Source organism: Carassius auratus, chromosome 47 (assembly GCF_003368295.1).
Source record: "Carassius auratus strain Wakin chromosome 47, ASM336829v1, whole genome shotgun sequence".
NCBI classification, from domain to species: Eukaryota; Metazoa; Chordata; class Actinopteri; order Cypriniformes; family Cyprinidae; genus Carassius; species Carassius auratus.
In genome coordinates this window covers 194,336-207,082 of record NC_039289.1, presented here as the reverse complement: position 1 = coordinate 207,082, position 12,747 = coordinate 194,336, and the positions used below count along the sequence as shown (strand labels likewise).

The 12,747-nt window shown below is 42.8% G+C and overlaps 1 protein-coding gene across 1 annotated transcript in view; it reads left to right on the top strand.

The window, feature by feature from the left end:
• Positions 1-1,306: 1,306 nt before the first annotated feature.
• Positions 1,307-12,747, top strand: part of LOC113064643 (uncharacterized) — a 13,587-nt gene continuing 2,146 nt past the window's right edge. Inside the window, exons 1-4 of the mRNA XM_026235468.1 lie at positions 1,307-1,471; positions 2,230-2,493; positions 3,231-3,590; positions 3,873-4,136. Coding sequence (XP_026091253.1) covers positions 1,381-1,471; positions 2,230-2,493; positions 3,231-3,590; positions 3,873-4,136 — 979 coding nt within the window. The 5' untranslated portion in view covers positions 1,307-1,380. The remainder of the gene's footprint in view (positions 1,472-2,229; positions 2,494-3,230; positions 3,591-3,872; positions 4,137-12,747) is intronic.

Sequence of the window (12,747 nt, the reverse complement as noted above, 5' to 3'; positions counted from 1 at the left end):
CCCTCAGGACCGCAGATCACCAGCTCTTTACCTGTGATTCAATGGTCGCTGAAATCTCCTGTGATTCTCCTGAGTTGTTACTGGCTTCTGCACCTAAGGAGAAAGAGAAAGTTAGTGAACGATCTGTGACTGTGGCTTTGATGTTACAAGAACCTAGCGAACTTACCTGCCTGGATGACTAATAATGTGACACTCAGAGCTGCTATATCTTCATTGGAGATTCAACGAGCATATATATATATATATATATATATATATATATATATATATATATATATATATATATATATATATATATATATATATATATACTTGTTGCACAAAGGGAATTTCTCAGAGACAACTTACTTCTTCTCTCAAAATCCACTTTCCTAGATGTCAGGAAATATATCCAGTCAGTGCACTTATCTCTATAGTATTGTTTTAGATGTTCTCAGTCATTGTTCCACTTCATCACTGTGGGTTCTGCCTGTGGTACAGATGCTGTGTATCTGAGCTCCTCGAGGTCCAGTGTGATGAAATCCTGTCCATCATAACTGTACTCATCAAATCCATATATGTGTCCAATCACATAATTCCAACTACATCATACGCTCTCTGATACTTGTGAACACCTGTTACAGAAGAAAACTCTTGGATTCCCGCAACCGTCTGTCCATTTACTCCAGTGTAAGTAGTGATGAGTGTGTGAGAGGCTGAAAAATATTAAACACAGATAAAGGACCACATACAGTGTCATAAATCAAATAACTATAAAATATCACAATCCAAATGAATATTAATTGATTCATTTGTGACACTAGTCCCACTCAAAACTTTTTGTATTTTTTATTATTATCAATATTCGTGTTTTTTGGAGAAGTTGCCGGGTTTTTATTTATTCATTCATTTTCTTTTGGCCAGAGTTCTGCTGTTTCACTTATTCAAGCACATTTTCTGACTGTAAATCAGGTTCTGATCTTAACCTTGGCAACCCAATCTATTCTAATTAAACACGTCTCGTGATTTTCTGTCTGTTCAACACACGGAAGTAGCTGAAGGCCTGACAGAGAAGTCATCGTATAAACGACTTTACGAAATTAATTTCACCTGAATGAACCAAAGCTATGCAGATGAATAAAATGATGAAGATCATTTCAGATGAAAATCCATTAATTTGACACACAATTCTTCGTGTAGTCGTCGAAGAGCGCTGCTAAAACTCTTTCTGAATCAACAGGAAAAAACTGGTTATTGAGGAAAAGCTTCCACCCTAAACTTTTGCTTTAAGACTGTTTATCCAGAGCTGTAAATACATGTTCTGTGGTTGCGCTCAGTAACCAGTTTATCCTGTTGATTCCAGTAAGACAAATGCTAAAAAAGTTTTAGCAGTGCTCTTCGATGACTACACAAAGAATTATGTGTCAAATTAATGGATTTTCGTCTGCAATGATCTTAATTTTCTTAATCTACGTACCTTTGGTTCGTTCAGGTGAGATTCATTTGTAAAGTCATTTAAACTATGAATTCTCTGTCAGAAAGGCCTTCAGCTACTTCCGTGTGTTAAATAGACAGAAAATCATGAGATGTGTTTAATCTGACATGTATTTTTTTCTCAAAAATCTTAAAAAGCCCAGCTAATGAGCTAGTTAACAGATTTATTAATTGCTGATCCTTTGTAGACTGAAAAACAGGATTAAGTTTTGTTGAAGCTGCACTGAAATTGAGTATTTTCCATTGATGTATACTTGTCTCATGCAGGCAAATCTATCTATAATGCTAAATGAGACAAGACTGAGAATAGCTAAATGTAAATTATAAAGTTTCATGTAAATCAAAGGATAGACTTGCTGTTTAAGGGTGTCTGTGAGCCACAGCTCTGTGGAAAAGGGTTATCTGTGCAAACGTATTGATTTTAAATTGTGAGAAATGGCTTTATTGGATGCTTGTGGTTTGCTATCAGTGGATCTCATGTGAGTTAAAGGTTGCTCCGTCCTCGTCATCGGAGAAGTGTAGAGATGTAGAGAAAATTAGTATAAAAAATATTGATAATGTATAATAAATACTGCAATGTTCCATAAAAAATAATTGAGCTGTAATTTTTGGTGCCTTTAAAACAAAAGTAAAAACTGAATGACTTGTCGTCAAACCGTAATTAGATTTATGACACTTTGTGGTGTTTAACCCTAGTTAAGAGTTTATGGTGTCATGTTTTTTGTGATGTTGATTGCTTGTTCAATATTTTTTCAGAGTTACACACACTCGAGACTAAAATCTCTGGAAAATATGGACCGACGGTTGTAGGATATCACGAGTTTACTTCTGTGTCTACACTGGATGGACTGCAGATTGATTATTATGACAGTGTGACAAAGAAGCTGATTCCTAAACAGGACTGGATGAAGGAGTTTGCATCTACAGACAGATGGGAAGAATACACTGAGATAAGAGAACGAATGCAGCAGACCAGAGAACTCAACAGTCCTCCTCCAATGCGATTCAGTCCTCCACGTGGTGAGTTACAATACTTTATTACATGGCTCTCTGAAATGTTTGAATTCTGATTGGTCAGTTTTGACATTCTGAGGTCTGTTATTCGCCATAATGACGGTTGTCAATAGAAACGTTGTATAATGATGCTCCTTTTATGTCTCTCAGATTAAGATGCACATATACTCGTCTCATTTCATTTAAATGCAGCCTCAATTGTCGACTATACTGTATTTACTGTAAAATGAAACCAGAGCACTGTGGTAATACTGGTGAAGTGTTTGTCTTGTTGATAGAACTGTTGTTTTGTACTCTGTCATGTATTATAAGGTAATAAACAGGTAAAGTATTCGTTTTCATGTGCTTGATATTTATGTTGTGAAAAGCTGTATAATAAGTTAAATGACTATCATCTCTTAATTGTCCATCTTATTCAAAGCTGTGTGCTAGGAACTGTTTTTGTTCATGGAAGCTTTTCGTTTAATGAATTAATAAAATCAAATATAAGACATATCAGTATTTTATGTCTTCTTATTTACTTATGCAGCATGTAGAGATGTGATAAGCAGGATGGTGTTCATCCAGTCAATTATCACAAAAAAAAAAAAAAAACCCAGACAGCGTGTTCAGGAGAGTCTTGTATCACACTGAAGGGCTTTTTTAGTACATTATCCCTCACTTGTAATACATTTAGAAACATCAAAGGATTATCTTGTACATTAAAAATAAATAAAGAATAGTATTTTCTCCCGCTCTTTCAGGTGTTCAGAAGTATCAGAGAGTGTATGGATGTGTTTGGGATGATGAGACTGGAGACAGACGTGGGTTTGATGAGTACAGTAATGATGGAAAGGATTTCATCACACTGGACCTGAAGGAGAACAGATACACTGCATCTTCATCACAGGCAGGTGCCACAGTGATGAAGTGGAACTACGAAAGAGAACGGCTTGATTTTCTGAAACGATACTACAGATATGAGTGTTTTTACTTTCTGAAAGAGCTCCTACATTTCTCTAAAGCTTCTTTTGAGAAAGCAGGTAAAGTTCCAGAGTCAACAGGACGGAGTTTGACGGAGCCAACCCATAAGATTCTGACAGAGGTGGCGACCAACAGTAGCAGTAAGTTAAAACCTGGTTCATTTTATCTCCATGTACTGTACATTTGACTTATTTTAGGGGCCAAACACATGAAAATGCCTTTGCTTTTTATCTGTTATTGTTTTTATTTTTTTGCCCTATTATTCATTTCATATTTTGCATATGTTTCTCTGTGTGTTCTAGGATCTGCATCAGATGCTTCATACATCATGCTTATATTTGTTATTTTCATCCTAGTTATTTTAATAATGGTGTGGTATCATGTTTTTTGTGATGTTGATTGTCTGTTCAATATTTTTTCAGAGTTACACACACTCGAGACTAAAATCTCTGGAAAATATGGACCGACGGTTGTAGGATATCACGAGTTTACTTCTGTGTCTACACTGGATGGACTGCAGATTGATTATTATGACAGTGTGACAAAGAAGCTGATTCCTAAACAGGACTGGATGAAGGAGTTTGCATCTACAGACAGATGGGAAGAATACACTGAGATCAGAGAACGAATGCAGCAGACCAGAGAACTCAACAGTCCTCCTCCAATGCGATTCAGTCCTCCACGTGGTGAGTTACAATACTTTATTACATGGCTCTCTGAAATGTTTGAATTCTGATTGGTCAGTTTTGACATTCTGAGGTCTGTTATTCGCCATAATGACGGTTGTCAATAGAAACGTTGTATAATGATGCTCCTTTTATGTCTCTCAGATTAAGATGCACACATACTCATCTCATTTCATTTACATGCAGCCTTAATTTTCGACTATGTAGCCGCACTGGGTATTACATTAAAGTTAGCTCAAATGATATATAGGGAAATTTAATAATTAATCAGATATATGATTAATATATATCTCACATGACGGTTACATTAAAATTATTGAAGATGAAAAATAGGTAAATTGTATATATCAATAATTAATTACAAGGCACTGTAATTGACTCATTAATATGTCAATATTTCATTCTTCACATCAATTATTGTGATATCTTTTACTGGGAATTAATGCAAGTCAAAGAGTGGTTTGTCCAGCAAATGGCCGTAATATTAACTTATCAACTTTTAATAAAGTTATCACATCTTATAATTTCAGGAAAAATGGTTTCTGGCCATGAAACTATTCTCCTATCCTCATTAAATTGACTGAAAAGTAACAAATAAGCTTTGTAGTTAAGATTTGTAATGATTCGCGACAAGTGAAACCCAGTGAGAACGAGAGATCAAATCGCAGATGTTTATTAACAATTCAAGGGTAATCCAAATCGTGGTAAAACAAGCAGAGGTCAAAGCCAAAACAGACAGTCCAAAAATAAACTAAACAAAAGAGGGAAGAGGCAAGGAAAAGGAACGGGAACTTGGAAGACGAGAAGATGAGGAAGGAACTCGGATTACGAGAAGGCTGGTTATAAGAAGGGTAAGGACTCCATACAAACAACAGGGAACGACTGGTATTTATAAGGAGGCTAATGACAATAGATTTCCTGCACCTGGTGCAATTAACTGGAGTGCAATTACTGTGAAGACAGGACCAGACTAGAGGAATTCTAGTGCCTATGGTGAAGTGCCTAAGGGGAAGTGAGCCAACTAGTGGACACCCAGGGAAACAGAGACTAGACAGCCTGACATTACCCCCTCCTCCACGGAGCAGCTGCCAGATACTCCACCCGAACCAAAGGGAAAACCAAACAGACAAAGAGAACAGGAGGGAGGTGGAGCGGTGGAGGACTAGGGGGAGGGACGGAGGGCCAGATAACATGGTAAAACAGAGACAAGAGGAACAGGTAGAATGGGGAAACAGAGACAAGACAACCACGTTAAATGGGGAAACAGAGACAAGAGAAGTGCAACACAAAACAAGGAGTCCAGAAGGGTGACGCCCACCAGGGCGGAGCAGAAGACCACCATAACCATGTGGTCAGGGCGGAAGCCCACCAGGGCGGAGCAGAAGACCACCAACTCCGTGTGGTCAGAATGGATGCCCCCCAGGGCGGAACAGAAGACCACCACATCCTTGTGGTCGAGGCCGGAGTCCCCCAGAGTGGAGCAGAAGACCACCACAACCATGTGTTCAGGGCAGAAGCCCCCCAGGGTGGAGCAGAGGACCACCACAACCGTGTGGTCAGGGTGCCCCCCAGGGCCGATCAGAAGACCACCACGTCCGTGTGGTCGAGATCAAAGTTCCCAAGGGCGGAGCAGAAGACCACCACAACCGTGTGGTCGGAACAACGGGAGGACAAGTCTGGTTGGGCAAGTCTGCAACATAAGACATGAACATGTTAGGGGTAGCTTCCGTGGCCACAACAGGAACAGTCGGGTGCTCAAAGAGTTCGACTGAAACATAATGAGTCTCTGGAAGTTCATCAGAACCATGGAGAGGCTCGAGTAGTTCCACCGAGAAGTGACGAAACTCTGGTAATCCCATGGTGTTTATACTGTATTCCAGAAGATTGTGCTGACTTGAATCTGCTCATGAAGATTATTGGTGACTTGCATTTGTTCATGAAGATCATTGGTGACTTATATTCGTTCATGAAGATCAATGGTGACTTGCCTTTGTTCATGAAGATCAGTGGTGACTTGCCTTTGTTCATGAAGATCACCAGTGACTACACTCTGTCCTTGAAGATCACCAGTGACTTGACTCTGTCCTTGAAGATCACCAGTGACTTGAGTCTGTCCTTGAAGATCACCAGTGACTTGACTTGACTCAGGAAGGTCAACAGTGACTAGCCCTGACTCTGGAAGGTCAACAGTGACTAACCCTGACTCTGGAAGGTCAATGGTGACTAACCCTGACTCTGGAGGGTCCATGAGCACCTGACTCGACTCTGGAGGGTTAACCGGAACCTGACTCAACTCAGAAAATTCAACGGGCACCTGACTCGACTCTGGAAGGTCAACAGGAATTAGCCCTGACTCTGGAAGGTCAATGGTGAATAACCCTGACTCTGGAAGGTCGACGGTGACTAACCCTGTCTCTGGAAGGTCGACGGTGACTAACCCATCAACGGTAACTAACCCTGACTCTGGAAGGTCGACGGTGACTAACCCTGACTCTGGAGGGTCCATGAACACCTGAATCGACTCTGGAGGGTCAACTGGAACCTGACTCAACTCTGGAAAGTCAATGGGCACCTGACTCGACTCTGGAAGGTCAATCGGAACCTGACTCAATTCTGGAGGGTCAACGGGAACCTGACTCAACTCAGGAAAGCCCACTGTAGCTGCCGTCCTCTGCAGTGGCTCCGGGTTGGCGTCCATCTTGTGCAGTGTCTCTGGGTTGGTGACCATCTTGTACTGTGGTGCTGGCTCAGCAGACGAGACGTGAACAGTTTTGGGAATCTCTAGGATCTTTGACAGCATGGAGAAATAATCCAAAAATGTCTCAGCGGCCATCTTGGGCGTTGGCGCTGAGCTGGTGGCCATCTTGCACCATGGCGCTGGGCTGGTGACCACTTTGTGCTGTGGCGCTGTGCTGGCATCCATCTTGTCTCGTGGTGCTTGGCTGACGGCCATCTTGTGCTGGCTGAGGAACTGGGCTGGCATCCATCTTGCCTCGTGGTGCTTGGCTGATGGCCATCTTGTGCTGTGGAACTGGGCTGGCATCCATCTTGCCTCGTGGTGCTGGGTCAGCGGCCATTCTGCGCAGCTTCGCTGGGGTGGCGGCCATCTTGTGCAGCGGCACTGGACTGGCGGCCATCTTGTGCAGTGGTGCTGGCTCGGCAGACTTGCGCCTCCTTTCCCCTCTCCATCCACACTGGTGAGACGGCGGTTCCCAGCCGAACTCAGGGTCTCCGGTGGGCCATATGGGAGAGTGATGTCGGACCTCCTCTCGACCACTCACTCCTGAGTGACCTCCCCTGGTCCCACGGAACACAACCAGGCGAGGTCCCTCAAAGCCATTCCTCTCCTGCTTGTTGGCTGGGGAGGAAATTGGAGTAGACATACCGCTGGATCTCTGAGGATGGAGTCCTTCTGTAACGATTCGCGACCAGTGAAACAGGGAGAATGAGAGATCCAATCGCAGATGTTTATTAACAATTCAAGGGTAATCCAAATCGTGGTAAAACAAGCAAAGGTCAAAGCCAAAACAGACAGTCCAAAAATAAACAAAACAAAAGAGGGAAGAGGCAAGGAAATGGAACAGGAACTCGGAAGACGAGAAGATGAGGAAGGAACTCGGAATACGAGAAGGCTGGTATATGAAGGGTAAGGACTCCATACAAACAACAGGGAAAGACTGGTATTTATAAGGAGGCGAATGACAATAGATTGCCTGCATCTGGTGCAATTAACTGAAGTGCAATTACTGTGAAGACAGGACCAGACTAGAGGAATTCTAGTGCCTATGGTGAAGTGCCTAAGGGGAAATGAGCCCACTAGTGGATCCCCAGGGAAACAGAGACTAGACAGCGAAACAAGATTAAACATTTCATTGACTTCGTGATGTGAGCATTTTAGACAGAAACAATCATGAATATATATTGGATTTTAATAATTGAACTTATAATACATCAAACTACGATTCACACAGAATAAATATGCGTATAACAATACAAAGAGTAAAAACAAATTCAAGACATAACGGATACAGATGAGAGAGAGAGAGAGAGAGAGAGAGAGAGAGAGAGAGGATGAGTTAGAGAGAATGAGAGAGAGAGGTGAGAGAATAGGCGAGATCACAGAATGATCACCCAGTATGGCAAAATCACAGACATGATTCAGAGTTCGTCTCCCTCGTGTAGGAAGAGGCGAATATTAGAATAATCTTAGTAAAGAAAAGAAAAGAAAATAAAATAAAAATGGAGATGAAAGCTCCCTAAGGAGCCATGAGAAAAGACTTTCTCTCTGACGCAGTGCTGAGACCAAGCCCTGAGACGAAGAAAAGCATAGACGAAAAAGCTACGAGAACTTCCTGGGTCAGTCTCTTATGGAGCGACTGGTTCACACCACTGTTCGCGTGAACAACCAATGAACATCCATGATCTGAAGCGGGAAAAAGTTTCTTTGTCTCTGGGGAAACATCCACTCGAGTGAGTTATGGTGTTATCAGAATTCAGCAGTTATATTCCAGTGTTCATGGTGTGTGTGTGTTCACTGCTGTGTGTGTGCACTTTGGATGGACGAATTCTGAGTATGGGTCACCATAACTTGGCCATATGTCACATCACTCACTCACTCACTCACGTTACTCACTTATTAGGGCTCAAAATAAATACTCTTCGTAAACACCAACAGTGACTTTTACTTTGACAACAATATATTCTAACGCATAGCACTTCCGGGTTAATCCTTCCGGTTTTCAGGTCACGTCAGCAGTTCATCTCTCTCTCAACTGCTCCCGTTTCTCCTGGCGTTTTATACTCTCTCCGTGCCAATTACTGCAAAAAGAAACAGGTGTTGACCGTTTCCGTCCAACCCACTCACTTACCGCTCATCTCCTGATTCTCTCTCCAGCTGCAGACTTCACTAAATCACGACCCCCTCTCCCACATACCCCCACCGCCTGACTCAGGCCGGGGAGCCATCCGGCCTGCAGCACCCCCCCCCCCCCCACCATTTCTGGAGAGGAAATTGGCCACAGCCATATGAACACCCGGCCTGTGGATCACCTGGAATTTAAAAGGCTGTAGAGCCAGATACCAACAGGTGATCCACGTGTTAGTATCCTCCACAAAGGGCAGCCTTTACCTGCGTAAAGGCCTGCCGACACGACTCTGTCCACTGGACCATATCTGGTGCCTCCTTTTTAGTAAGGTCAGTCAAGGGGCTGGTGAGGTCTGTATAATTAGGTAACAAACCGTCTATAATATCCCGCCAGCCCCAAGAACTGCCTTACCTACGCAACAGCAGTTGTCTTGTCAAGTTGGGAACGCACCTGTCCATGCCCCAAGTGGAACCCCAGATTACCTTACTTCCACACGCCCAATCACACACTTAGCCAGCGACCTCAGGACAGCCCTCAGATGCTGAATATACTGCTGCCAATCATTTCTAATTATAATGATATCATCTAAGTAGGCAGCCGCTTATGCTGCATGGGGCCGCAGAATCTTATCAATGAGGCGCTGAAAAGTAGCCGGTGCCCCAAACAACCCAAACGGAAGGGTAACAAACTGGTGTAATCAATTGCAAATGATTGCAAATAAATGCACAGACACTATTTAAAATGAACAGAGATGACATCACTGAATTCAATGATGAACTGCCTTTAACTGTCATTTTGCATTATTGAAACACTGTTTTCCTAATGAATGTTGTTCAGTTGCTTTGACGCAATGTATTTTGTTTAAAGAACTATATAAATAAAGATGACTTGACTTGACTTAATCCAAACGGCATTGTGAAAGCTGTCCTTTCATTGGATAATGGAGACAAGGTGATCTGCCAATATCCCTTCGTTAAGTCCAACGTTGAATAAAAATGAGCCGTGCCTAGCCGATTAAGCAACTCGTCAACCCACGGCATTGGATACGTGTTGAATTTCAACACAGCATTCACCTTGCGTTAATCCACACAGAAGTGGAATGAACCGTCCATTTTCAGAGCTAAAACTATCGGGCTCACCCAGTCACTATAGCATTCTTCTATTACTCCCATTTCCAGCATTGTGCCTAATTCAGCCTGAACTACCTTTTTCTTGTGCTCAGGTATGCGATACGGCAGGCTGTGAACTACCATGCCCGGCTCCATCTCGATATGGTGCTGAATTAGGTTGGTGTGGCCCGGTAGGGACGAGAACACGTCGGCAAACTCTGCTTGTAATTTTGTTAGATCAGTGAGTTGGGACGGCAAGAGGTGATCTCCCCCTGGGGCAATGGATTGTGGTTGACATTCACCTCTGGTCCGAGATCATCCTCTCTGCTAATCACCGTTGCCAACATCACTATTGTTAGGAGGTTGAGGTGGTAGATCTGATGTGGCCCATTCCTATTGGACGGTATTACCTCATAATCGAGATCTCCGACTTGTTGTGCGACCTCAAACGGTCCCTGCCACTTAGCCATTAACTTAGAGCTCGACGTTGGGAGTAATACAAGTACTTTCTCTCCTGGTGCAAATTTGCGTAATCTAGTTCCTCGGTTATATAGCTGGCTCTGGTGGTCCTGGGCTTGTAACAAATTCTCCACTGATTGCCATCACAAAGTGTGGAGTTTTGTTCTCAAGTCCAGCACATACTGAATTTCGTTTTTGCCTTGAGATGGCCCCTCATCTCAAGTTTCTCTCAGGACATCCAGCACCCCTCGGGGCTGATGACCGTAGAGAAGTTTGAAGGGGGAAAACCCCATGGAGGCTTGTGGGACCTCTCTAACAGTGAATAACAAGGGCTCTAGCCACTTATCCCAATTCTTGGCGTCTTCTTGGATGAATTTATGGATCATTGATTTAAGCGTGCGATTAAATCGTTCGACCAGGCCATCGGTCTGTGGGTGATAGACACTAGTTCGAATCGATTTAATGCCCAATAATCCGTAAAGTTCGCGTAGCGTACGTGACATAAACGCTGTGCCCTGGTCGATGAGGATTTCTTTTGGGAACCCCCACCCGGGAGATTAGACGAAACAGGGCGTCTGCAACACTCTTAGCAGAAATGTTGCGGAGAGCCACAGCTTCAGGATATCGTGTTGCATAGTGAACTATGACTAATGCAAAGCGATGTCCCCGTGTAGATCGCTCTAATGGCCCGATGAGGTCCACACCTTTCAACTACTCTAGCTGGCAGTTTATACTCTCTCCACGCCAATTACTGCAACAAGAAACAGGTGTTGATCATCTCCACCCAACCCACTCATTCCCCGCGCGTCTCCTGATTCTCACTCCCGCTGCAGACTTCGCTAAACCATGCCCCCCTTTTTCCTTCCAAGAATTCCAGAGAGCTGGGCTTTCCTGTTTCTCCCAGTTGGGTCATAAAGTTTTATGATCTGGTGAGGGGTAGGGTTACAGAATCATGACTCTATTTGAGAACATTAATTAGGGGAAACATTTCCAACAATTCAGAAAATCCTAACCATCGCATAACAGGGATTACCCAGTTATGCAATGCACAAACCTATCAAATACATCTTAGTAATAACTTACACGAAGAGTGTAAAGAAAAATTTGTGTCTGTGTATATTGAGAGAGAGTTCTTACCCCTGTTCTTAAGAAACTTGGCGCAGTCCCAAACAATTTAGATAATTACCGTCCTATCTCAAATCTTCCATTTATTTCAAAAATTCTTGAAAAAGCAGTGGCAGCACAGGTTCATGCTCATCTTAGCAATAATAACTCATATGAGTGTTTTCAGTCAGGGTTTCGTCCTAAGCATAGCACTGAAACTGCACTAGTGAGAGTAACAAATGACCTGTTATTGGCTGCTGATGGCGGGGTGTTATCTATTCTTGTTCTACTTGACTTGAGTGCAGCTTTTGACACAATTTCACAAAGTATTCTCTTGCATCGACTATCTGATTGGTATCACTGGTATTCCTTATGCCTGGTTCACTTCATACCTTTCAAACCGCACACAGTTTGTACAACTAAAGAAATGTCATTCCCTTCTCCTGTTAGCTGTGGTGTCCCCCAAGGCTCTGTCCTAGGCCCCCTATTGTTCCTAATTTACCTTCTCCCACTCGGCAATATCTTTTCAAAATTCGGTATTAAATTTCACTGTTACGCCGATGATACTCAGCTTTACATTTCTACAAACCCTGATTCCATTCTCCCTCCCGTCTGTCTTACCAACTGCCTTCATGAAATATACGTTTGGTTTTCTGCCAATTTCCTCAAACTTGGTACTAATTCTACTCTCTAAGTCATGCAGGTTTTCATTATCCATTGATGGTTCTTCCATTTCTCCCTCCCGCCAGACTAGGAACTTGGGGGTCATCTTTGACAGTACCCTATCATTTGATGCTCACATTAATAACATAACCAGGTCTTGTTATTTTCATCTCCGCAATATTCCTCGCTTCCGTCCATTCCTCACTCCGCATAGTTCCTCTATTCTTGTTCATTCGCTTGTCACCTCCCGTATCGATCATTGTAACTCTCTATTATCTGGTCTACCACACAAATCTGTTCATAAGCTCCAGCTGATTCAGAATTCTGCAGCTCGTATCATAACCCAGACTTCACCTATTGAACACATCACCCCATCACTTCATTCATTCATTCATTCAAACCTTTATTTAT